Here is a 25,606-nt window from a genome sequence, read left to right on the forward strand (position 1 = left end):
GGCTTTAGTATTTAACCTTTCAAGTCTTACTAAAATTGAATTAAATTAGAGCATTGCTGTCAATTTTAAAAACTGTTTGCTTCATTTAGAAGGCTTACCTTTGCAGTTACAAGATGCAATTGTCATGCAATTTCATTAATTCCAGACTGCTTATGGAGAGACACAATTATAGAAGGCTGAGACTAGTAATTTTTCCTGCACATCATAGTGCACCATCATCTACTTCGTGTCATGGTCTCTTTTGTCTGTCAAAGCAAACCATGAAATCACTATTCAAAAATTAGAAATCTTGGTATATTATGTGTTTGCAGAGTTCTCTAGACATAAACCCACCCCTTTCCCCCAAACACATTCTATATAGATACAGAAATATTTTTGGAAGAGTGTTGATACCTTTTATTTGAATGAGAAGAAAATACATTCTACCATGGAGTTAAAAAGGAGATGATTCAATGATTCAACTATGATTCAATCTATACTAGCAGACATCTGCAGCACGGACTTCAACATTCTGGCAAGTCACACCATCTCCCTTTACAGCTGATGAAGCAGAGTGGAATTCCAATGTGGAATTTGGGTTTGGCAGCGTGAGACTTGGTTTAGTTGTGTAGACGTTCAAAGGCAGGATTGGAAGGTTGGAGAAAAGTTAGGTAGGTGCATCTATGGGCTGTCTATAAATAGCAGCGGTTAAGGCTCTGAAAAAGTATATGGAGTGATGATGGGGAAAAAGCCTAAGAAAAGCTTTGCAGGGACTACAATGGGAGAATACATCTCAACTCCTCTTTTCTGTGTGTTAATCATTCCATCGTTAGAGTTTGGGATGAGTTTTCCTAACCTTTCACTCTTCCTACCCAAAACCTGAATATTTCATTCCTTTATTCCTGTACATAATCCATACTCAGGGATGTGTTCTGAACACTTCAAAATTCCCTCAGTGTTCATTTTGTCCATTTAAATAAACATATTTTATGTTTATTTTGATATCACACTGAGGTGGGACAAATAATCACACATACTAGTCATGCAAAGTGTATACTTCAGACAATGCAAAATTCCTGGAAACAGTAAAGTAAAATATAAATTAGGTAACACTTTTGTATTTTAGTAACAATTATCTCCCATTGCTACCTTGATTTAGCAGAAAATTCCATGGAAGACAAATTATAAAAACAAAGACAATCCAGGTAGTCTCCCTTAGTGCAAGGAGAGCGCATCTTGGATTTTTGAATAGTTTTGTAGACCTGGCAGAAAAAGGATGTTTTGTTATCCCTCTGCAGTGATGTGAAAGGAAATAGCTATTATATATTAGACCTCAGCTAGTGAAATAAAGCCGTGGAAAATTGGGGATGAAGCATGTTTCATAAAAATTTAAGGCTTAGGTCAGAAAAAAGTACATATTCTAAGTAGAATAGAAATATTAACTCTAAGTACACATGTGGCAGATAGTGGAAGTGCTCCCTGAAGAAGGTGGAATTATGATGAACTAACTACTCATGCCAAATAAATATTATCTGTTTTCTCACTAGAAGAAAAGTCTTTGGCGCAGATCTCTGAAGATTACAACAGTATATTGGTTTTAGTAATGCTTACAATATATCTAATGCAATAGAAACAGATAAGAACTTCACTTGACTTGTGGAAAAAAAAAATGGTTTTTGCTGGTGCAAAATGTGCTGCTAGAAGGTTTGTGGAAGCTTGATCATTTTCCAGTAATTCCACCTTTGAGATACCACTGCTACAAACCCATTTTCATGAAGTCATGTGTTGTGTGTGAATCCTAGAGCTGTTTAGAGGAAGTATCCAAGCGGGTAATTTGCCTCAATGGACTCATGAGATTATTTTTTTAAACAGGGTTTTCTAGCATCACAGTGCCCAGTCCCTTCATTTTTATCCAGCTATTGTGAATCGTGAGTTAATTCTAACGAAAGGAGGGAGGGTTAGTGTGGATCTGTGGAGGCAATATATTCAGAGAATTCCAGTTACTGATAAGTAACCTAGTTTTCTCCTTCATAAATTTGCCTCCCCAGATCCCCACCCCTGAAGATTAACCAGCAGTAGCAATCCACACCGAGAGGACGGCTGAGGAGTGCTTAATTATAAAGGTACTGTGAAACAGTTCTCCTGATATGATCTAGCCTCAGCGTCAAGAAAATAATGATGGTAAAGGTATGTAGCTAGCTTTGTGTAGCAACGCTACAAATTTTCAAAAAATGGACACCAGCCTAAACCAAGTTGAAATACCGACATAATTCTTGTCAAGTATCTATTAATATTCTCTGGCAGTTTTTTTTTATCTGTGAAGTAGAGGATTGAAAACTAAAAGTATTTCAACAGGCTATGCATCTTCAGAATGCATTTTCAAAAGTTTTTGGACTAAGATGACTTTCAGTTTTTACAGTACAATTATCAATGTGTCCATACGTAAAATAAATTGGAGAAAAATAAATATCCCAGTTTAAAAGATTAGAGTTTTTTAAATGCCATATATATGCTAGAAGAAGGAAATTGAGAAGTCTTTTTTTTAAATAAGAGTTAGCTGGAATTACAATCAAGCTATTAAAAGTTCAAACAGAAGACCTTTTTTAGACCTAATCATGGAACTGAATTTTGTTTACTTTTCCATTGGATTTTTGAGCAATATTTTATAACACTCCAAATATTCATAGGTTCATGCAAGGTGGGGATACGAGCACTGTGAAATCAGGAATAAATCATGCATCTGATGGTTTGAATTTAGGCCAAAGAATTGTGATTCCTTTTGAGAAACATTGCCTCTGAGATACCATACCTGAGACGGAGAGATTGCATTATATCTGAAATATCCGACTGCTGAGTGAATCCTCACAAATGCAAAGATTGCTCACATTGCATATCCTGGGACAGAATTTTGTTGTCTTGTTTGCAGGGTGGACCCTGGCCTATAGTAGGTCACATCGGTATATCAACTGCTCGTACATGCTGATTTTTGTACGTATCTTTCTGTATGACTCTGTCATACAGTGATCCAACAACCTTTTAGAACAAGAGTTGATGTTAGTGTTGAGAATAAGATACTTAGTGGAAGAGAGTTCTAAAACACCAGATAGTTTGTGTGCAGTGTGCTGTGTAGAGCCTCATCATACCTTGGTAATCACCTGTTCTTAAGACAAGACTTTCTCCTTCAGAGAGTCTTTTCCCATCCCCCATATCCCAAACAGATTCCCCTTAAACAGTATCATGCTCTTCTGAAACTCTAATATTTGTTTTATTATAGTCTGTGTGTATGAAACTGTGAGGGGGTGAAAGAAGGGGAAGAAAGAAACCACTATATTTAAAAAGCGTTTATGGGCAATGGTGACCAGGCTTTAAAACCTTGGTGCTAATATTTGTTTGTTAATAATTCACAAATGTTTTTTGGAAGACCGATTCATCTTCAACTGTTCTTTCCCTTTCTACTTGTTTTTTTCCAACAGCACTTTATCAGTTTGATCTAAATGAATCCAATAATTTGAAATTCCCATATCCAGGTCTGCATATAATGTGTTAAATTGTTGCAAACTACAGAGCAAAGTGTTTCTTAGAACTACAGTGTTTAGAGGGTCAAAGTCTGTAAGCAATAGCTTTTGCCAGTCTAGTGAGGTCTAGCGAAGACTGACTAGAAACGTGGGCCTGTTGCTAGCTGACTTTGTTGCTGCTTTTGCAGTCATGGTTGCACATGGAAAAGAAAACTTCCTAGTGTTGTTGTGTGGGCTGGATACACTGCTATAAGTATTTGGTGCATGTTTGTCCTCAAGTGAGTATTCATTCCTAGCAGGAGGCTATGTTGATAATGTCATTGATTGAGGACAAACAGCCTTTCCATTATTATTGTCCTAGCCTTCTGCTGTACTTCAGTCACAATTCTTCCAGAATTTTATGTGGTATTTCAGCTAATGTCTGTCCTCACATTAAAAAGATAAGTATTTTTGGTAAAGATACAGTTATATTAGCCTGAGACATTGAGGAACACATTCATCTTTTTCTAAAGTCGTAACACATCAGTATCATTCTGACATCAGCCAATATCCTGCGCCTGAACTCTCCGCTTGTAGCACAAATTCTTCTTTATTCCCTATGTGTGGCACAACTTTATATGTTCTCAGTACCACATTTCACCCCCACTATTACTGTTTTATCCCCCTAAGCCCTCCTATTACCTTGTTAGAACGATTGTTTTCTGTATGGACGTTCTCATTGACATTTCACATTTTGTAAGAAAAATTAATGAACATATTTCTACTACTCATGTAGAAGAACTCTGCTCTCCAGCCAGATATTTCCCTAAGCAGCACAATGAGAGATGTCTTCCCTTTAATCAGTTTCCTATTCATCATTTTGTTTCTGTTTTAGTCTTCTACCTCCTATCTAACCATTAGTTTAGTTCCCTAGGTGATGTCATTATAACTAGTCAGAGAAATAAAGATGGCTTACATGTGGTCAGAAGCTTGATTCCATTCTGTTAGAGTTGCAGTGACGTGCAGGTGCGTAATGCAGTTCTCTCAAACTCTGAAAGGTAGTTTTCCGTCTGCATTAGCTTTTAAAATGTTTCCTATCCTCTCCTTTCAGACTGTCTGATTACCCCAATACACTTTTGAAGCAGTTATTAGCCCAGTTAGGGCTGGATCTCTTCCCTGCAAATATGTTCCATGATTTGGGATTCAGGTTCCTGATGAAATTTATCTAAGCAGAAGTGGAAAAAAACCCCAAACAAGTAACCTCCTAACATTTTGCCATAATAAATTTCCTCAATTCATTTCAATTGACTTTCATGAAGTAGTTCTCTTTGTTCTTTAGGATTTGTCACTTGAAATGCAAAACCTTAGCAGAAAATCTGTTTTTACTTATCCTTTCATAATGAATTTGTGATTATTTTATTAATGATGAATTTAAAGGCTATAGAGATAGAATGACAATTGCATACACTGAATTTGATTCACATTTGAATCTTTAGGTTTGCAATTTTTTTTCTTTTTTGTTTTTTTCTTTCTTTCTCTGAGCGCTACACTTCGCTCTGCAAAATTGATGGTTCACTCTGTTTTCTGAAAAAAATGCCCGGTTTAAAACAGTGGACTAGGGTTTTCAACAGCCCTGTGCAGCAGACATAAACTTTGTATGTGTACCAGATAGTACTTCAGTTTGAGACTGCCTGTAATTGTCATGTTTTTAATGATGTTTCAGTAGGAGAAATTTAGCTGGTTAGATGTGAAGTCAGAAAGTGGATCAGAATTCACTTTCTGATTTTCATGACACTAAATTTCTTCATAGAGAATGTTTTTCAGAAACTATTTAGAAGTATGGTAACATGTTAATTTTAGTAATAACCATCTTCTCAGAAGGCATAATTTTTAGCATCTTATTAGAAAGACTCTGTCATGACAGGTCTATATAGATTATTCTGATGTCCTCATATAGCACTGACATAATACTAGTAAGTTCAGATGTGAACAGTGGTCTGTATTGACTTGAGAAAACCTTCCCTGTACGTTTGACACAGCCAGAATTTTGATGTTATTTTGTATCCTCTTCGGTGTCCATTCCTGAGAGGTAGTAATGGTTAGTTAGTCATCCATCCCAAGGCTCTGAAGAGCCTTCCTTTTTTGGCCACTTATCCTCAGAAGAATTTTCACTTTGCGACTCACTATGTATAGGATTAAGCAGGGAAAACGTTGCCTTGAGACTGGATCTTCTGGTTAGTATGTCAGCTGACTATTTGAGTTTTAAGTATATTTAACATCATAAGCTACTTGGGATGAGACGCTGTCTTCCTACTTGTATAGCACTGTCCTAGTCACCTTGACTCTTTTAATAAATTAACTTTACACATAAAAAACTTGATTTGCATCTCTGAAAAGTAGTTTCACTAACCAAATCAAAGTAATCAAAGCAGAATGGAAGATCGAAAACAAAAACATATTTGGCTGTGGGATTTTGAGGTATCATTATTTTGCTGTCTTCTACAACTACATGCTCAAACCTAGGTGTCGCACTTTGATAGCTCTCTTTAACACAAATCTGGAGACAAATAAGAAATATCCCAACTCAAAAATGTTCTTGTTGTTTCTATTTTTGTAGATTTTTTAAAATTTTTATTTCCAGGTCTTCCTTTCACTTTAAGATGCCTATTCATTTCTCCCATCCCTTTGCATTTGTACCTTCTTGTTCCTTGACCTGTCTTCCATGAGCCTGATGTTTATGGTCAGCCACCTAAACACTTGATCTCCATGACAAAGTACGCTTCAGAATATGAATGGTTCTGATCAATCCAACCTGTGCAATTCTAGGATTATTCACTGATCAGTTCTGAGCATCAGCAGGAGATATCATAACTTACACCATATCAAAGGTCATAACTGAGCTTAATTCTACTTGGAGATATTCCAGTGTAGGTGTACATTTCCATACATTCATTATAAAGGTCAAGTGTAACTTTATAAGGTAGTCATAATTTTTAAAGTCATGCATAATGAAAAGTTTAGTTAATTTTATTATTGCTGTATGCTGTCAGGGAATAATTTTGTACAAATATCCTACTGTAAAAGCTCCTTAAAAAAAGTAAATTTTTCATTATTTTAACTTGCTTCAAGGAATGTCTTCCTCTTTGCATCACATGTACATCACTCTTTACCAGAGAAAAGTATCTGAATTTCCTCTGCTTTATAATGTTTTTAAATCGGCATTAGTGGCTACATGTGAGAGAGATCTAGTATTCTTGATGGATCAGCCTGAACTCTATCCTTCAAAAACTTGTAAGACTTCATGAAGATCTTTGTATATGTGTGTCTGAGTAAAGCAAGAACCCAAGATAATGGTTACCATTGCTCTCAAAGGTTAGATCTGACAGAGAGTAAATGCTTAAATATTGTGACATTGGTACTCTGCTGACAAAGACAACCTCTAAAACCAGATGCCAGGTTCTGGCATTTCTTCTTCTGTATTCTGAATGACAAATCAACTTGCACCCTTTCAGCTTCAGACACCAAATTTGCACAGAAGTGGAGACGTAGGAGCCATGAACCTGGTGATGATCTTCGTCCTACTTAAACTGAGAACTGTTGTTTGGGATAATAAGGCTCTCATGTTGCACAGCACTTGTATGCCCAAATTCCACCGCAGAAGTAGGCAGTGAGTTTGCTGGTTTTCTGTGGGGCTCCAGTCTCGCTCTGGGGCACTAGGAGACATGACTTCCTTACCAAATGAGCATTAACCTGGTAGAATAGATAAGGAAACACTTAGCTTAACCACATCTGGTTAAGTTTACCCATTGTCTTTGTAAGTAGGTTATGCTATATTTTGCAGTCTTAAATGCAACATCACAGAAGAAGAGACAGCATTTAAGTAAAGCAAAGATTCCTTCTGTTTACCCTGTATCACCATGTTAGAGACATGAAGATTATCTTCGCATTTGAGATCCACAGGAAATAGTGTAAAGAACAGAGTAAGTCAATGTGCTGATCTCCTCTTCGGAAAAACCTCGTCCCTAAATGTTCATATCCCTAAAGAAGAGTGGAGTTCAGAGCTCTAATGAGGAGCACATCTGGAGGAGCACTCTGCAGCCGCCCTCTGTATAATGAGTACTTTGTAGTGGTGTGGATGTTTGAATTGGAGATGAGCTGTCCTTTGAATATCACTCTGAAAATCGACCCTTTGGATATCACCCATCATATTCTTCTCTTGAAGAATCTCAATTATATTTCCCTCTTTTTTTTTTTTATCTTTGGCTATTGTAATAATGGTCACTTTTTTTCCTGTGTTTTGCATCCCTAGTGTAACAAAAATCATTATTTTCTGTTTCCTCTCATCTCTGCAACCAGTAAATGAATTTTGTATCCCAGAGTATGTTAAGAGTGGTTTTTCTGGCACTTCTTCTTTCAAGAAGAACAAAAAGAAACTGATCATTCTCAAAATAGTATGTTTTAATAAGAGTGAATATGATGACCATTATTTATCTCTGTACTGGAGAAACTGAGATGCCAACAATCCAGCATTTCTCTTATGCCACAAGAGGCTGATAAAACATGGTAGCGGACTTCAAGAGACAGGTCTTTTAGTCTAGCATCTCTAAGCTTAGATCACCTCTTAGGGTATTACAGTTATAATTTTAAAAAGCAGGTCTTAGTCACCAAACATCTGACAGCAAACAGTGTAAGGAATAAAAGTTGTTAATATATCCCAGCCTTTCAGTTCTATTTAAAATAAATTGAGGAGAAATAAAGATGCCCTGTGTTGAACAGAAGCCTATTAAACCCATATAATGTGTTGAAAGTATATGTTATTTTAAATGGTTTATTGAAGGCCAACAGAGCCATGGATGTTGGACTCCTTTGGCTGTGCATCTGTTCATAAAATCATGTTAGTTTAGGGTACCAGGTAGTACTCCCCAAGTTCTTGACTGGAACTGACGATGTGCTGTAGTGTCTGCTCATATGGTTTGGGTCATTACTGGAGAATTTTGTCAAATCTTTTAAAATTAAGATAGTCTGAAGGTAAGGCTTACCAATATTTAAAAAGTTATGAAGGAAAAGGGAATGGAAGATTTAGTCTGCTAAAGGTGCGTTTGTCTGGTATAAACAGTTTTCATGTTGTGATAACCTGCATGTGTCCTTCGCAGGGGAGGAGCTATGCACCGGCCTCATTTCGGGCTGTTCCTTGGACTGTTCCTTCGGCTTCCAGACTGACGTCCACAACTGTGAGATTTGTCAGTGCCGACCGCGGCCTAAGAAGTGCAAACCCATTGTATGTGACAAGTACTGTCCCTTTGGATACTTGTACGTATTCTCATTCTGAAAGTGTATTTAATACAATCCCTCTACATATTGAAAATATGCAAAATCCAAGCGTATGTACTTGTGTTTAGTTTGTGGCAAAGCAGGGGAAAATGGAGGAAAATAGAAATGTCATTACTTGATGTGAGGTTAAAGTATTCTTCAAAATGGATTTTGATCAAGAAATTAAGAAACAGCAACTAAAAAACCAGTGGCAGATTCTAAAAGCAAAGCAGTGCTTCAGTTTTTTTGAAGAATATTTGACAAGATGAAAAAGCTACTTAGAAGTAACGTCTCTTGCATGTAGCTTTTTGAAATTCTGTTTGCGTGTTCTGCTGTGATACCCTTTCAATTTGTTTATTTTATTCAAATGATTTTATAATATTTCAAGGGTTTTTTTAATGTTGATATGACAGCAGACTAGTTTTAGTGAGACATTTCTGATAGTTACTTTACAGGATTCGTGAAGAACAGTACCATCTCTTACCTAAGTTTTTGTAAATGTGTTCAAAACGGGTATTGTTGCTGGAGTTCTTTCTCCATAAAAGGAAATAATTGCAGTATTTATTCATTTGTGGAACAGGTGGCAGAAAATGGGCAGATCTTTTGTCACATAGAAATTTCTTTGTGTCTGGGGGCTTCTATATATATTTTACCAATACATTGTATTTTTGATGGGTCCCTTCCATGTTACTGCCTGCTTTTCATAACAGTTTAATTTCTACCTCATGACAGCTGATCTTCAGATAATGTTCTTATGTAATTTGTTTTCTTAGGATTTGTAATGAAGTTTACTAATGTTGCAACTCGTAGTGTTTGATACTAATACTCCTTTACTTTGTGGTTCATTTCAGAGTTCTGTTTGACACTTGTTCATAAACGCTGCAGGCTTTTATAACAGTAATCTGTAGTGTACTATGTTCTCCTCTTAGTACGTAGTTTTAATAAAGTTTGGAGGAATCAAAATATGGTAGAACCTGAATGATCAGAGAGGTACCAGAGACTTTAGAAAAATAGAAATCAAGCTGTAACATAGTGATATTCTCACAGATTTAACCAGCCCTGCTTATAGATAGTGCCAGTGAACAATTTGTATTGTCTCCAGTTGTGCTGCCAAAGTAAAAAAAAAAAAAAAAAAAAAAGAATACCAGCCTTACACCTTCCTCTAATCTTCATGCTATTCTTAGCCACAGAATGGTGTTCCACTTAGGTGAATGCAATGTTCTGGTTGACCTCCCTCTTACTGCCCATACAGCTCTTGCATTGTGCATGGTGCTAAACAGGAGGTGGCATTACATCAAACAAAAAGCAGACCCATATCCCATGGAACAATAATGGCACAAATACGCTGCAATACACAGCCAAAAAAAAAAAAAAAAAAACAAAAACAAAAAAACCCGAAACGTTTGAGGAATATGTTCGCCTTGAAAATATTGAGTCACTTTCTCTTTTTCCTACGTTACAATTTGACAATAGTTACATATTAGCAGTCCAGGAAAACAAAGTAAAGTAATACCATTTAATATAATCCTATATCTATTACCTGAGATACAGAATTAGGCTTGCCTCTGGTTAAATAATGGAAGTTTTTGCAGGAAACAGCACTCATGAGAGTGATAGGATTGAAATAGGACAAAATGAGGGAAAGACAACAAAGATTAAATCAAACTTCACTTCTGTCCCCAAAACTCAAAGTTTAGCAGATGAGAGAGGAAAAGTAAGAATTTTAAATGAAAAGGTTAATAAGATTATCTTCAGGCATGTTGACTTCAAGAGTGGCTGAGAGTTAGTTTGTTTTGCAAGTGAGAGAAGGTAGAGCAGGAGGGAAGTTACAGAAAAGGGATGTCAGTTTTGTCGTCCGCAGAACTTTTGCCGAGTAGCTTCAAAGGCAAGGATGGCTGAAGATGGGTAGCAGAACGAAAGAAACGTGAAAGATTGAGCAGAAATAACGACTGATTGGATGTCTCAGGTTTTTAGATAGGATAAAAGCTGCTTACATTAAGGATCAAAGGAGTGAAGTCAATTAAAACAAGTACAAAGCATGCAGAATTGCTTAGGAAGCATCCGGGGAGAGTGAAGTTTGAGCCATGCCATTGAGCAGGCACAAAATCCAAGATAAAGTCTCTTAAAGCTGGGAGCCAAAGAGGCAAATGGTGTCAGCGTGTATGAAACTGTGAGACCTCTGCGATGGAATCAGCAGGAAGGGTGGCTGGGATGAGACAACAGCAATAAAGGAATACAACTTACAACTATATTGAAGCATTTACTGGAAATTGCCATATAGTCCTCATATGGTATAACCATTTCTCAACAGGCATTGAAATAATTTGTGCTAGCTTATATTTCATTTTGAACTTTGGCACAGAAGAGAGAAAAATTCTGAATAATGGCCATCAGAATATATTTCATTGCTATTTGCAACGAAGATGGAAGTCATCTTTTTTGTTTGCGATACATAAAGCGTCTTCAGTAGCAAGTACAGGATGTGAGCTCAGCAGTCTCCAGACTGTGTATCTGAACATTTCTTTTTATTTCTGTTTTATCTTTGTGTTTTAAAAACTAATTTCCATTAACAATACTCAGTTACTGGTTATTTTTCAAATTGGTTTATAAACTCAGCGGATTAATCTAATGTGATATTTAAAGGGCACACTAAGGCTGTTAGATCTTGGGGTTTATACTTCGTCCATATTGTAGCTCTTAATTTATTGTCTGTAGGAGGGTTGATAACTTAAAGCTATCAGGACAGAATATGAGAATACTTTTTTCATCCACATGCCCAAGGAGTGTGTGCATGCATGTGTTTGCATAACAGCAGAGACAGTTGGTATGAACTACTAAATTTTTTACTGTTTACTCAGTGTGATTGAATATCATTCAGCTTGGAACAGGAGAAGCTTTTTCTAATTTTAATATTACAAGTGCATAAATAAATTATTATTTTCAAGGCCATTTCCTTTAGCCTATTCAAAAGTTATAATATGAGAAAACCATTAAATAAGGTCTATTTAATGTCTTTTGTCATTCCCTTTTTGGACTTACACAGAAATAGCTTGACTATATTAATGAACCAAGGTCTAGGTGTTTATTTCCATTCCAGCTAACTCTATTCTTTGACTTTTCTGCAGTATCTAAAGCAGTCAAGTTTGTTTCTCCTTTTGGTTTCGTTCAGTTCACTACTACTGGTTTTCTTCACTGGCAGTCCCAATGTAAATGTCACACTGAAGTGTTAAAAATGGTTTTCTACTGCTTATAAGGATTGTTCTGAACTATACTGACCAAAGTCATTTACTATTAATGTGTTGGGTTTGTGTAAATATATTAAGTTTACTGTTACATTCTTTTAGTTTATTGTACAATACCTTTCCCAATAACATGGATTCAGGGAGAAATACTCACTTCCACATAATAAGCAGCTTTGGTTTGGTTGTAAAACTGTAATTTTTGTTTAGAGGAAAGTGGACAGTATTTTTATAACTTTAAATAGAACATAGTAGAGACCTTAATAACCTGCGGTGAACTGAGTATTTTTTTACCTTCAAAATACTGAATCTTCAGGAAAAAGCAAATATTCTTTTAAGATAAGTGAAGACAGTAAATTTCCATTCCTAGACCTGTGCTCCCAGTGTGTGTGACTGGCAGTAATGTTCTTAAGTCTACCTCATTAGTGACCAGACCATGTATAACTGCTAAAAAGAATAGTATTTTCTTTGGTCCTGTTCTCTTCCTTAGCTTTCAGTAAAGATGCGCCCCTTACTTATGCTTGCATATATTTTTACTCTGCAACTTCTGATTTTTACTTTCTTTTCTTAAGCAAAGGTTTCTCTTTGCTGTTGTCTTCTATGCTGCTTTTTAGTATTGTTAGCTTTGCAGTGAAGTAGGCTGTTCCGTGTGAACTGAATTAATTAATGAATTAATGAACTTTGATTAATTCAGAAACTTGTTACTTGGTTTGAGAGGTCTGACTTTCATGGTCTCTCTCTCTCATGAACTGTGACTTAACTGGTTTTCTAAAGAAAGTTTTAAACAAAGATGAGGAAGATCCTTATGTATAATTGGAGGATAACAGTCAGATTGCAATGAATTTGACCTGTGATGTTAAGGGTTATACTCTGGCACACCAGTATAAATCATCAAGAATACCTTTTTAAAAAACAACAACAAAAAATCTGAAATAAGTCTATTGGCCTTTTCTTGTTGCACTTTAGGTGAGATGTGCCTGCAGTATTCTGAAAGGCCCTAAAGGGGATATCTCTAGAAATTAGTATTAATACCCCATTTGGAAATTGAAATTTTATTTTATTTCCCTCCATTAAGAGTAGGGGGATAGAATATAGAGTTCTACTTCACTGTAAAGCATGTAAATTAAATCTCATCTAGAAATGGAGGGGCAGACATTAGGTTGTTGAAGTCCTCATAGCATTGCTTTTTGATACGCACCATAGCAGTCTACGTTCTGTAAGCTGAGGCTGTTCTCTAGTTGTGTGTCTTCCATTTAGCCTTATCATATCATATAGTGTGATGCCTTTACATAATCTACTTTCACGTCTTCAGAGAAAGATAAGAACCCAAGAATAGAGCCTAATATACTTTGTGCCTTAATAAACTGATTTTCTGTGTGTGAGTGCAATCCTCTTGACCTACAGAGTCCCTTAGTTTGTGTGATCTGTGAGTATCATCCTGCTGGTACCTGTGCCTAAGCAGATAAGATGATTACTGTTAAGAAAATTGTGGTATGTGTTGATAATAATCTAGCTGATTGTATGGGGAAATCTGAAGGTGTCCATGCCATCATCTTCAGTGTGGAGATACCTGAAGCTTTCATTAATGCTGTCTGTCCACCCAGAAATAGTTCACTCTTCTGAATAAAAATTAAAGAAGACTGAAGAGAAAAAAGATAGATGGGCCTAGCTTTATATAAAGAAATGAATCAAATCATTCATTTTCCTGGGATGGTTTCCTGTAATAAAGAACGGATGTCTCGGTTTCTGAGAAGGATAGGAAAAGTCCTATGAGTATTGTCCATGAGCTGCGAGAGCACTTTAAACAAAGATGCTTAGTCCTTGCTGCAAGTGTTTTTCAGTGTCTATCATGTGTCAAGGATAATCTGTTAAAGGATACAAATTCAAGTGATTTTCTAAACTTGTGGAGGAAGCAGCCAAAGTCTAAGAAACTGTGATACTGTCATATAAGAGTAGGAAAAATTTAGAAAAATAGTAAGGTTTATGATGTTGAAGAAGAGAATAAGACAGGCTTTATTTCTTAGATTTACTAGGCTTACTTTGTACCCTTGAGAAAGACTAAAACTACCAAGTAATAAGCTTCAAAATGGAAACTCAGATCTTCAGAAACGGAAAGTATCTGGAATTTAGTGAAAAGGAAGAAAAATTGTAAACAGGTTAAAGTTAAAAAGCATAAATATTGAATCTTGCAATTTGCAACTATTCATTTGAAGTCCTAGACATGATAAAGTGACACCTTGATCAGACATTGACTCACAGAGTATCAGATCTGGACCATTTAATGGTTTGCACAGGCACTCCCCAGTCCAAGGTATGCTGTCTGCCCCGTCGTACCATATCCCCTTCAGAGGAGTTGTGGGAGGTCAGTGAAAACATCATGCAGGGTCAGGACTGCTCCATGGGCTAGCGCTGAACCACACAGCTCATCTTCAAATAGAAGGCATTATAAAAAATATAATATTCAGCTTCTCACAGAATTACACTGCTTGTTGTAAAGAGTAGTAATTTTTAGCCTCTATGTATGACTCATGTAGTATATCGACCTACAGAGGAAAATTACGTATTTCTGTATGTGCTTTCTGTACTTAGACAAGCTGAAACACACTCTTCTCTTTCTCCTTTTTTTTTTTAACTAAAGCATGCATAAAACAGTTTTATTAGAAAATCTATGTGAACTATGTAGCAAAAGCATTTTAGAAATGACAGCAAATATTAATGGGCATAGTATAGTAGCTGGGAGTAAAATAAAGATGTTTTAAAAACAAGTTGATTTCAAGCTGATGCTAGTGTTTTAGGAACCCTGTCTTTGGGATGATCTTTCCATTGCATTTTTGTACACCTGAAAAAAACCTGACATTTAAACTTTTTCAACCTAATCGGATAATAATGTTCAATTTAAATTCTGGGTTTAAGTGTAGAATGTAATTTAATTATGCATAATGCTTGGCTGGTATTTTTAAATGATGAGTGTTTAATAAGTCTTAAGATTATTGTAATTTAAAAAAAACCCAAACATTGGAAATGAGCATCCTAATCTTGTCACTGTCTACAAAATATACGAATAATTGCACTGAATGATATGAATAACATTTAAAGATAACTGTGTATGTAAGTTTGTAGTATAAAGGGCTAAAATTGTGGTAAGAAATATTTTAAGATCATTTCACTTCAAATCTTACTTTGGTGCTAATACTATTTAGATTTGCACTTGTATAGTACATCTGTTCAGTTCTTTACTGCTACCGTGCCAGTTTCTTTTCTAAAATAGCAAGCCTTATGTGACTTCCAAGCCTGTTATGACCATCAAAAGCATGGGATGTAATGGAAGACGAATCTCTACTCTAATGTAAAACTTTGGTCACAAATAGGAGACTAAAGAAGCAAGTATTAAAAGTATATTAGACAGTGAAAAGTTAATTAATAATCATCATGTTTGTGATTTTTTTTTTTTAAGACTGTCAAAAGTTAGCACTTGGAAAATCTGAATTCGTGCACCTTTAAAGAAACCAAAACCTTTTCACAATTGTCTGAAAAAAACTGCACAAGAGAGTTCACTCTCTGGAAGCTCTACACATTAATGGAAAGAAGCATTTTTTTGATATTAAAAGGGCTGTGGTTACAGAAATTAAGGAGGAAAAAATAGATGGATAGGAGGACAGAAAGTCTTCCATTCTCCATCCTACTGTGTGACGACTTGTTTTCCTCAGCCTTTTAACTAAAAATTAAATAAAGTTTTCTAGAGCTTGAAGTCAGGCTTTCTAGAGATTTACATAATTTATTTATTCTCTATCCCTCTAGATGTTCTCCTTTAACTTCCCATGTCTTGTCTTTGTTTTGGGGGGAACTGTTGTGCATTTAATGGTGTAGTATTCAATGAGGGATCCATCAAATTGGGAGTTTCCCAATAAATGTTTTTCCTAATTTTAGTGAGTTACCTCATTAGAGCAATACATTTATCAGCAGACTCATGAAAATCATTTATTGGTGGGTTTTTTCCCTCTTTGTCTTGAACTTCTTCATTACAACTCCCCCCCCCCCCCCCCCAGTATCCTGGCAAGGCACAGAAAGTTACTCTTATCTCTTTAAGGAGGGAAGGGAAATAGTACACTTGTGCCTGGAGTTTGAATGGTATTATCTGTCTTCCTGAAAAAAGACAAGCAAATATTCAGTATAGGATTCTCAGAAGCAGCATGTTTATGGTGCTGTGAAGAGATACTGTCAGGTGGTGCTCTAGACTCCTGCCTAGCTTCACCTGAAAGCTTTGGAAGCATTTGTGTTCTTGATTCTCTGTACTCTGTCTGCTAAAAAGTTCTCTGGTTTTCTCTTTCAAAATACGTTACTCTGTGTCTGCTACTTTATATATTGGGTATTGGCATTCCACGTGCCAGTTTTCAAGTAAGCTTTGTGTCTGCTTATTTAATGTTTTCTGAAATCTCGCTGTAGTTTTAATATGCAAGAGAGGAAATCTACCATACTTTACCTGTTGTTGGAGGAAAAAAGTTAACAGTAATTTGTGTTATAAAAACACAGTAATTATAACAGATTCCTACCTACCCCTCCAACTTCTTCACAGTTTTAGTAGTTATTCTTTCTACTTTTTCACTTGAAAAAAGAATTGATCATCAATAGTAGTCACAAGCACATACGTCTGTATTATCTGCTATGGCTTGAAAGTACCAAATGCAGACATTTTGCCAGTCATGTGGAGGGAGCACGTGCCAGGGATGGAGAGCTGTCCACCTCATAGACCTGCTGAACCTAAGAAACAGTTAACGATAATTTTCTGTACTTGATCAGTCACTTATATAGGGAATGCTTTTGCTTTAAAGATCATGACATGAAGATATTTAAAGTGACCCTCTGACCTTTTAAAAATTATTTTGGTCCTCTAGGAAGAACAAGCATGGCTGTGAAATCTGTCGGTGTAAGAAATGCCCAGACCTGCCTTGTGGTAAAATCTGTCCGATGGGCTTCCAGCAGAACAATCATGGCTGTGTTATCTGCAAGTGCAGAGGTAGGTGCGAGTGCATTATCACCTCTAATTACAACTTGTTTTCAAAGCAGCTGGAAGGTAGAGCAAAAGAAAAGGAATACTGCACAGAATATGTAAGAATTGAAATATGGTAACTGGTGGGGGAGTCAGTTCAACTTTGCTCAAAGGAGTGTATCGTTTTGCAGGGGTTTGTTATTATCTGTGTTCATCTTGTCTTCAACAGAAAGCCTCAGCTCCACTTTCAGGTCTCATTACAAAGTCACAAAAATCAATTTGTTATCATTAACAAAAATTAGATCAGGCTCTTAATAAGTAACCACTAGAAATAAGCTAGCTGAGGGGGCTTTTTTCAGTAGCAGTGTTCATCTTAGCTTCTTCACCATCATCTTTTCTTTACAAACTCAAGTTTTGTTTTTGATAGATGCCGTGTATACCACCTAGAATTAGAGTGCTGTTTCTTAGACACTTTTCAGGCGGTCTCGAGGAGAAATGAGTAGAGAGAGTGCTTACCCCAGGAGAAAGGACTGGGTACTCTTAAGCTAGACATTTCACAAGTGCCACATCCCAAACTTGTAACCACCAAGTTCAAGGTGGAGATTGAGATAAGATGTTCTTTAGTTGTCTGCTTTAGTTTTGTGCTGCTCTTAACATGTCTCTTTTTTTAAGATAGTTTCAGTTTGTGTTTTGTATTAGTCTGGGTATCAGACCTCCTTCATTGCTCATCTCCATGTGTTGTATTTTATAACTTTTCATTTGTGCTCAGGCTCTCTCTGATCCTAACTGCTCTTTCACGCTTATTTTCTTTGATTCTTACTTCTGTGTTTTGATTTCTAGCAATAGCCAAGTAAGTTTGAATATTTTCCCATTGTTTTGTGTAATGACTCCATTCTTAACTTTTTTAGCTTCTATTTCTTTTGCATTTTAAAAAATGATAAAATATAGTAAGACAAGCTATGGGACCATGGGACTGGAAGAAAGTGTACGAGTTCCTGAAGTCACTCTCCTATAGCTGAAGGCAAACATGCAATCAGATAAATCAGAAGGATGTGACATTATATTTTCTCCACGTGACATCATATACTGCAGACAATTATAACAAAGCTTTAAGACTTCTAGCAAAAAAAAAAAAATGAAATGTTATAAATGTACCTTGCAGATATGAGAAGTAGAGAGAGATTTCACTGACATAAGCTGCAATATATGACTTTTACTAGAAATAAAATTTTAAAAAATTAAGTAAGAAAGGGTAACTGCTGAATGGAGTCCCATCAAGACAATTCTCATCACTTATTTTGTCATTTGTCTCCATGTTCACAATCAACACACTTCTCCTGATTGTCGTGATGCTGTGATGGAACAAGGTGTTCTTGTTCTCAAGGCGTTCTCAAGGTGGAACAAGGTGTTCTAAGAGAACACAAGGTGTGCTATAATTAGGTGTGCCATAATTGCATCCCGGACTATAAACAGATGCAACTCTTCAATTACTAATTATGTGTATGCACACTTTTAAGTGCTTTCCTTAACAAGGATGGATTTTAAAACATGCGCAAATATTTAGTGAAAATAACTTGATCCCTCTCTAAGTAGTACTTATTGTTATCAGGATCATAAAGATACCAAGCCATGAGTGTATCACTTCAACATAAATTCATTAGCAACTTGTCCAAGAATAATTAGAGCAATTACCAGTATGTTCTGGGGGAGCTGTGAGTCCTTGTTAACATTTTGACCCAAAATCCCTAACTAAGAGGAAGGGATGGGTAAATCCCCTGCGTGTGAATTAGCTCCACTTTCTAAATGGCTTCTGCCAGAAATAGCTTATGCTAGGATTAAGAGAAGTAGAACCATAGAAGTACAGGGCTGAGGTAGTCCTCTGGAAAACTGAGAGTCCATTTCTCTGCCCTCGCATAAAATAGAGTGTATCTGGATAATCCTTGACAGATGTTTGTCTAAGATTTAATTTATTAAGAATCTCCATTCTCAAAAAAAAAAAAAAAAAGGCAAAACGTCTCTAAAATAATATTTTCCTTTGGTTACCAATATGTAACATTTCAAAATAAATTTTCTAATATTTCTGCCTCCCTTTCTACAAATTGAACCAGTTACTTCTTGTCCTAGGCACAGCAGACATGGAACAGCTAAGCACCATTCCATTTAGAATTCTTGCAATATTTAAGGGGTTGCAACTGGAGCTCCCTAAACATTTCTGGGTTTGTTTTTTTTTTTTTTTCCCTAAGTCAAATAAACCTGGTTATTTTGGTGTCTCATCACAGTTCAAAAACTGGATATTGTACTTTAGCAGTAGGAAAAACTTCAAACTAGTAGAGATAGTAGTACTGCATTTAAATTTACAGTGCTCCTGTACTTGTGTCTTAGATTGAACTTGCCTTCTCTGCAGTGGTATCACATTACTGACTCATTTTTACTTGTGAGCTACTATAATCCCAGATCGTTCCAACCACATGTCTAGTTATCCAGTTATTCCCATTTTGTATTTGGGCATTTGGTTTCTTTAAGTATTCTCTTTTGTACTAATTTTAATTAAAAACTGAAAAGTGAAAACAATCTCAGTTTGTGAAGTTAATTTTGAATAGTTGCCTATATACTTGGTTTGTTTCTCCAAATTTTGAAGTATATTTTAGAATATTTCAGGAAAAAAAGTTTTATTACATCAGATACTTTATTAATGAAGGGGAAGGGTATTACCATCTAAGACTTTTGTGCGTCAGTAATCATTTTAATGTAGGACAGTATTCCAGTGATACTAATTCAAATAGGAATTAATATATAATCTGATGCTAAAGTATAAAAGTGTAGTAACTGAATGTAGATTTTTTTCATAGTATTTCTGTTCGTGCAATAGGATGAAGTCTGTTTTGAGAAGTATTTTATCCTATGCCATGGCTTTTCTTTTCAATTCACAAAATGGTATATTAATGTAATTTCTGTGTATCGGGTTCTTACTCTGATAACATGTATCAGACTAACTTTGTACCATCTGCTTGTGGTTCTTAGACCACCTTTGATAGATCTGACACAGCTGAAGAAGTGCTGACAACATGTTAGTAAAAAAAAAAAAAAAAAACAACAAAAAAACCCCTTACTAAAATTACATATAAACATTACTACTTTTCATACTGCATCCTTTTTTAAACAGAAAATGAAATAAGCACCTTACATATATGTAAGGTTATTTGTATTAAGTGTCAGCAGAACATGATTGACATACCGATGAAAACAAGTCAGTTCAGTGACAAACTGATCCTAAATCCTTCATCATCATAATGATGTGGGTGAGGGAGTGTTGGGCTCTAAATTCACTCTGCTGATTAACAAAGAATATATTAAGGCTGAATCCTGCAGCACTTAAATACCCCTTAAGATACAAATGAGACTTTATCCTCCCTAGACCAACTGCTTGTGTGTTCTGGCTGAGTGCAAGTAATGCAGCAGTCCAAGCTACTGTATTCTCATCTCAGTAAAAGCTAGGAATGAGGGATAAAATCATCAGAGCAGTTATCTTCCAAATATCTCATTTATCATAGTAATGTAAACAAATGATTTCTCATAGGTAAGTGTTTTACGAAATATTTCCAGTATCTAGCATGACCTCGCTAGAACTTGCTTGCAATTTTTTGTCATTCATGGTAAGACCATCCTTAGCTCTTGTAAATGCTTTTATATTCTACTTGCTATCAGATACTCGTATTATAGATAATCTAATACACTGTAATATTTAAATATTTCATTTTAAATATGTTTCGTGCTTTCTGCTATTTCCCTCTATTGCATTTATTTTTTCTTATATTATTTAGCCAGTACTGCATTTCTGTATGATTAAAAACAGTATAGGTGCAACAGAAAGAAGGGAATATATTTTCCAAGGAAATGCATTCTACTACCTTCTACCATCCCCTTCAATATACCTTTTGATTGTTTCATGTGTGTTGTTACTTTATTTCTAAGCGTAAATGATAGAATTATTAATGACTTGGTTTTATATGTGCTTTAAAAATAAATGCAATCCAGGCATGAAGTTGGTGTAGTGTTTTTCCTAAGCAACACATGCTTATCAGGACACTTCATTTTTCTTTTGATTTTGTGCAGAGGCAACTGCTTCTCTTATGCCTCCTGTTAAAACAGGCTCTTGCCTGTCAATGGATGGGCGCCGACATGAGAACGAGGAGAGCTGGCATGATGGCTGCAGGGAGTGTTACTGTCACAATGGTCGGGAAATGTGTGCCTTGATCACCTGCCCCGTTCCTAATTGTGGCAACCCCACCATACATCCAGGGCAGTGTTGCCCATCATGTCCAGGTAACATGCTGCTTCTATATGCTTTGTAATTGGTTTTCATTTCACATGTGTTCTGTTTCCTAATACAGGAAAGTAATTGCATGCATCATTCAGTAATAGGTATATATGAAGGTGTCTATGCCCAAATACAACATGATGAGGGGCTTTCGTTAAGACCTCAGATGTGAAAAATGGGAACTTAAATATTGAAAGCATATGCATGTTTTTGGGTCCTAACACATTAATTTTTGACACATTGAAATCTTTATACTAGAAGTTTGTAGTCTCTATTAGCTATAATAACAAATTTATATTCATGTACAATTTTGTTACCTATAACAGCAAATATTATAATAAGCCATTACATTTTCTCTTTTTTTATTTGAAGTGGAGTTTTATTAAAATTAATCTCCTGATCTATGTTTCACAACCCCTCAAAGGACTACACATTTAAACACGTCTTAAGTAATTGAACATTATGATTCAGTGTTCTGAGGGAAGGCTCCTGTGCCACCAGCAGTAGAAGATTATTTTAATGCTTTAGGTAGGAAGGCCAAGCACAATTAACGTTGCATTCCAATACAATTTTAATAATAAGTGTTAATATGAAAAACATCTATGAAAGATGTTAGAGTGTGGGTAGAGTATACGATTAATGCCCTCTGTCTTCAGAATGATTCCTACAATATTTTATGTGCTAATTAGATTAATTTGTAATACAGTGACATTGTCTATGACTATTGGAAGTCATGTTACAAGGAGGAACAATGAGGCTCATGATACTACTATAAATAGCAAAATGGTAAGACAGCACTGGCAAGATATAAGCAATTACGAACTGTTTCAAATTCTTTGTAAAGAACAGGAAATCCTAGGGGCAAAATAAGCAGCCAGATTCTCATTCTGAAAGTGACAGAGAAGAGTGTATCCTCCCTAGGACCTAAGATAACCAATCTCTTTAGATTACTTAGACAAATGGTGATCTCCAATCCAGTTAACACCTTGTGGTAACTGGAAGAACATAGTCCCCAAAAAGATGTAGGACTCCAAAAGGTCTGTCTGCCTTTCAGCCTTTCTCATTCTCCACCACTCTCCTTCCCTCAGTATCGAGACTGGCACTGTGGTTCCATGGCCAGCCATGGTGTTGCTTTTGGCACTGGCTTTCATGGAGCCAGAGCTATTTTCAATACTAAGTAATTTAGCAGTGGTTACTGAGGCCGAGCTCTTAGTGCTTAGCATCTTAGTAATGACAACCATTAATAAAATTTTTAGCTGAGATGGAAACACTAAGGAGGATACTCCCACCAGTTATGCACACTATGGGCACCATCCTTTGCTCGCTTTCTTCTCTTCCATTATCAAGTATCTGGCTAGTCTGACAGGGAATTTAGAAATCATAAGATTTTTAAAGGGAACCTTAGTGTTTTATCAGCTTGGAGGACATATTTTTGTCACAGCAGTATGCAGTGTTGGTGCATATGCATCCCATCAGGTATTTTCATTCTTTCCTCCAGATCCCCATGCACACACACATCCACAGTCTGTCTTAAATAGTACAGTTCTGTCCCCTGTGAAACCTCAGTGTGGAAAAAAAATAAGAAAACAACAATGAAAAGATTCAGTTGTGAATATTGTTCCAGGAGGAGCAGCCAAACAGCAAATAATAAATACAGCATATCGTAGTCCCGGAGTTATGTCACTGGACAGGGATGTTATTTTCCACTCACACTAGCTGGAATTCAGGGCTGCACAGAACTGTTGGAGTACTTGCAGTAGTCACTCACCTTTTCACAATGATTTGTGTATTATTGTATTATAAGAATGGCCTACCGTAGGAGAAGATCAGGTTTGAGACCATCTAAGGAACCTGAAGCTGCACAAATCCATGGGACCTGATGAGATGCATCTGCAGGTCCTGAGGGAACTGGCTGATGAAGTTGCTAAGCCACAATCCATCATATTTGAGAAGCTGTGGCAGTCCAGTGAAGTTCCCACTGACTGGAAAAGGGGAAACATAACCCCCATTTTAAAAAGGGAAAAAAGGAAGACCCAGGGAACTACAGGCCAGTCAGTCTCACCTCTGTGCCCAGCAAGATCATGGAGCAGATCCTCCTGGAAACTGCTAAGGCACATGGAAAATAAGGAGGTGATTGATGATAGCCAACATGGCTTCGGTAAGGGCAAGTCGTGCCTGACAAATTTTGTGGCCTTCTACGACGGGGTTACAGCATTGGTGGATAAGGGAGGAGCAACAGACGTCATCTACCTGGACTTGTGCAAAGCATTTGATACCGTCCCACATGACGTCCTTGTCTCTAAATTGGAGAGACAGGGATTTGACAGATGGACCACTTGGTGGATAAGGAATTGGCTGGATGGTTGCACTCAGAGTTGTGGCCAACAGCTCAATGTCCAAATGGAGACCAGTGACGAGTGGTGTTCCTCAGGGGTCGGTATTTGGACCAGCACTGTTTAACATTTTTGTCAGTGACATGGACAGTGGGATTGAGTCCACCCTCAGCAAGTTTGCTGACAACACCAAGCTGTGTGGTGCAGGCAACATGCTGGAGGGAAGGGATGCCATCCAGAGGGACCTTCACAGGCTTGAGAGGTGGGCCCGTGTGAACCTCATGAAGTTCAACAACGCCAAGTGCAAGGTCCTGCGCATGGGTCAGGGCAATTCCAAGCACAAATACAGGCTGGGCGGAGAATGGATTGAGAGCAGCCCTGAGGAGAAGGACTTTGGGGTCTTGGTTGATGAGAAGCTCAGCCATGACCCAGCAAGGTGCGCTTGCAGCCCAGAAAGCCAACCGTATCCTGGGCTGCATCAAAAGAAGTGTGACCAGCAGGTCGAGGGAGGTGATTTTCCCCCTCTACTGCGCTCTCATGAGACCCCAGCTGGAGTACTGCATTCAGCTCTGGGGTCCCAACATAAGAAGGACATGGACTTGTTGGAGCAAGTCCAGAGGAGGGCCACGAAGATGATCAGAGGGCCGGAGCACCTCTCCTATGCAGACAGGCTGAGAGAGTTGGGGTAGTTCAGCCTGGAGAACAGAAGGCTCTGGAGAGACCTTATAGCAGCCTTCCAGTACCTGAAGGGGGCCTACAAGAAAGCTGGAGAGGGACTTTGTACAAGGGCACGCAGTGATAGGACAAGGGGTAATGGCTTTAGACTGAAAGAGGGTAGATTTACATTAGCTATAAGGAAGAAATTCTTCACTGTGAGGGTGGTGAGGCACTGGAACAGGTTGCCCAGAGAAGTTGTGGATGCCCCATCCCTGGAAGTGTTCAGGGCCAGGCTGGATGGGGCTTGAGCAGCCTGGTCTAGTGGAAGGTGTCTCTGACCTTGGCAGGGGGATTGGAACTAGATGATCTTTAAGGTCCCTTCCAACCCAAACCATTTTATGATTGTAGGGGATAGTAGACTTCATAGGGATGGGGACAGGTTAGCACATCAGTCTTGCATTAGATAAACATTCAAGATTCAAAATTTAAAATGTAGGATGGTTGTTCCAGTTCCAGCAATTCTATTGTTAGGTCCCCAAGACTCATTCCTCATTTCACTCTACTGTCAGCATACTTGTGCGTATTGATTTACCTAACCCATACAGAACACCTCAGAGCATTCAAAGAAGAGTAATGTTAATTTTGGTCTTTCAGCAGCACCAGTGGCTAGTTACTTTGTATATGGAGGATGAATTTGGGTAAATCCATTCATAAGCCTAATGTTCAGTTTGTGGAAGAAAGATCAGTATGAGATCAGCGGTACCTATCTTCTCACACTATACATTTCTTGTGGATGAAATCAGTGTTTGATTCTGAGCACCAACAATGTTGGTCTCTTGTATAAAAGCAGTTGCTTACCCAGTAGTGTCCATTCCTTTGAGATACAGTGTCTGCATAGGTTTCTCAGTCTGACATCTTTCCTGCTTTCAAGGTACTAGTCACCTAGCTTCTGTGTTAGCAAAGACATACTTGGTATAAACTCTTACAATGCTACGGCAGACACAGCATTTTTTTAAAGTGAGTGTGCATATAAGTGTATGAATTAATATGGCCAAATTAGTCTCAGTGTGGTTTTGTTTCCCCCACTGAGGTTTTATATTTGTTAGAAATGTACTTCTGATTTTATTTTGCAAAGTATTGATTTCCCACTGATGTTGTTAAATAAATATCATGGCTTTCAATAGATAGGAATGCCATTTGGAATTGTGAGACTGTGAGCACATTACTCAAATGTGTCTGGCATAAGGATATTGAAATAATTAGCAATCCTGGTGTACTGAGTTTTGAAT

The 25,606-nt window shown here is 37.1% G+C and overlaps 1 protein-coding gene across 3 annotated transcripts in view; it reads left to right on the plus strand.

Annotated features, from left to right (window-relative positions):
• The window catches only part of CRIM1 (cysteine rich transmembrane BMP regulator 1), a 201,604-nt gene that overhangs the window by 159,083 nt on the left and 16,915 nt on the right, over positions 1–25,606 (plus strand). For all 3 annotated transcript variants that reach the window (XM_075496088.1, XM_075496090.1, XM_075496089.1), the window contains 3 exons: positions 8,627–8,783; positions 16,915–17,036; positions 21,123–21,332. In XM_075496088.1, the coding sequence (XP_075352203.1) occupies positions 8,627–8,783; positions 16,915–17,036; positions 21,123–21,332 (489 nt within the window). The remainder of the gene's footprint in view (positions 1–8,626; positions 8,784–16,914; positions 17,037–21,122; positions 21,333–25,606) is intronic.

This window comes from Mycteria americana, chromosome 3 (genome assembly GCF_035582795.1).
Source record: "Mycteria americana isolate JAX WOST 10 ecotype Jacksonville Zoo and Gardens chromosome 3, USCA_MyAme_1.0, whole genome shotgun sequence".
Lineage (NCBI taxonomy): Eukaryota > Metazoa > Chordata > Aves > Ciconiiformes > Ciconiidae > Mycteria > Mycteria americana.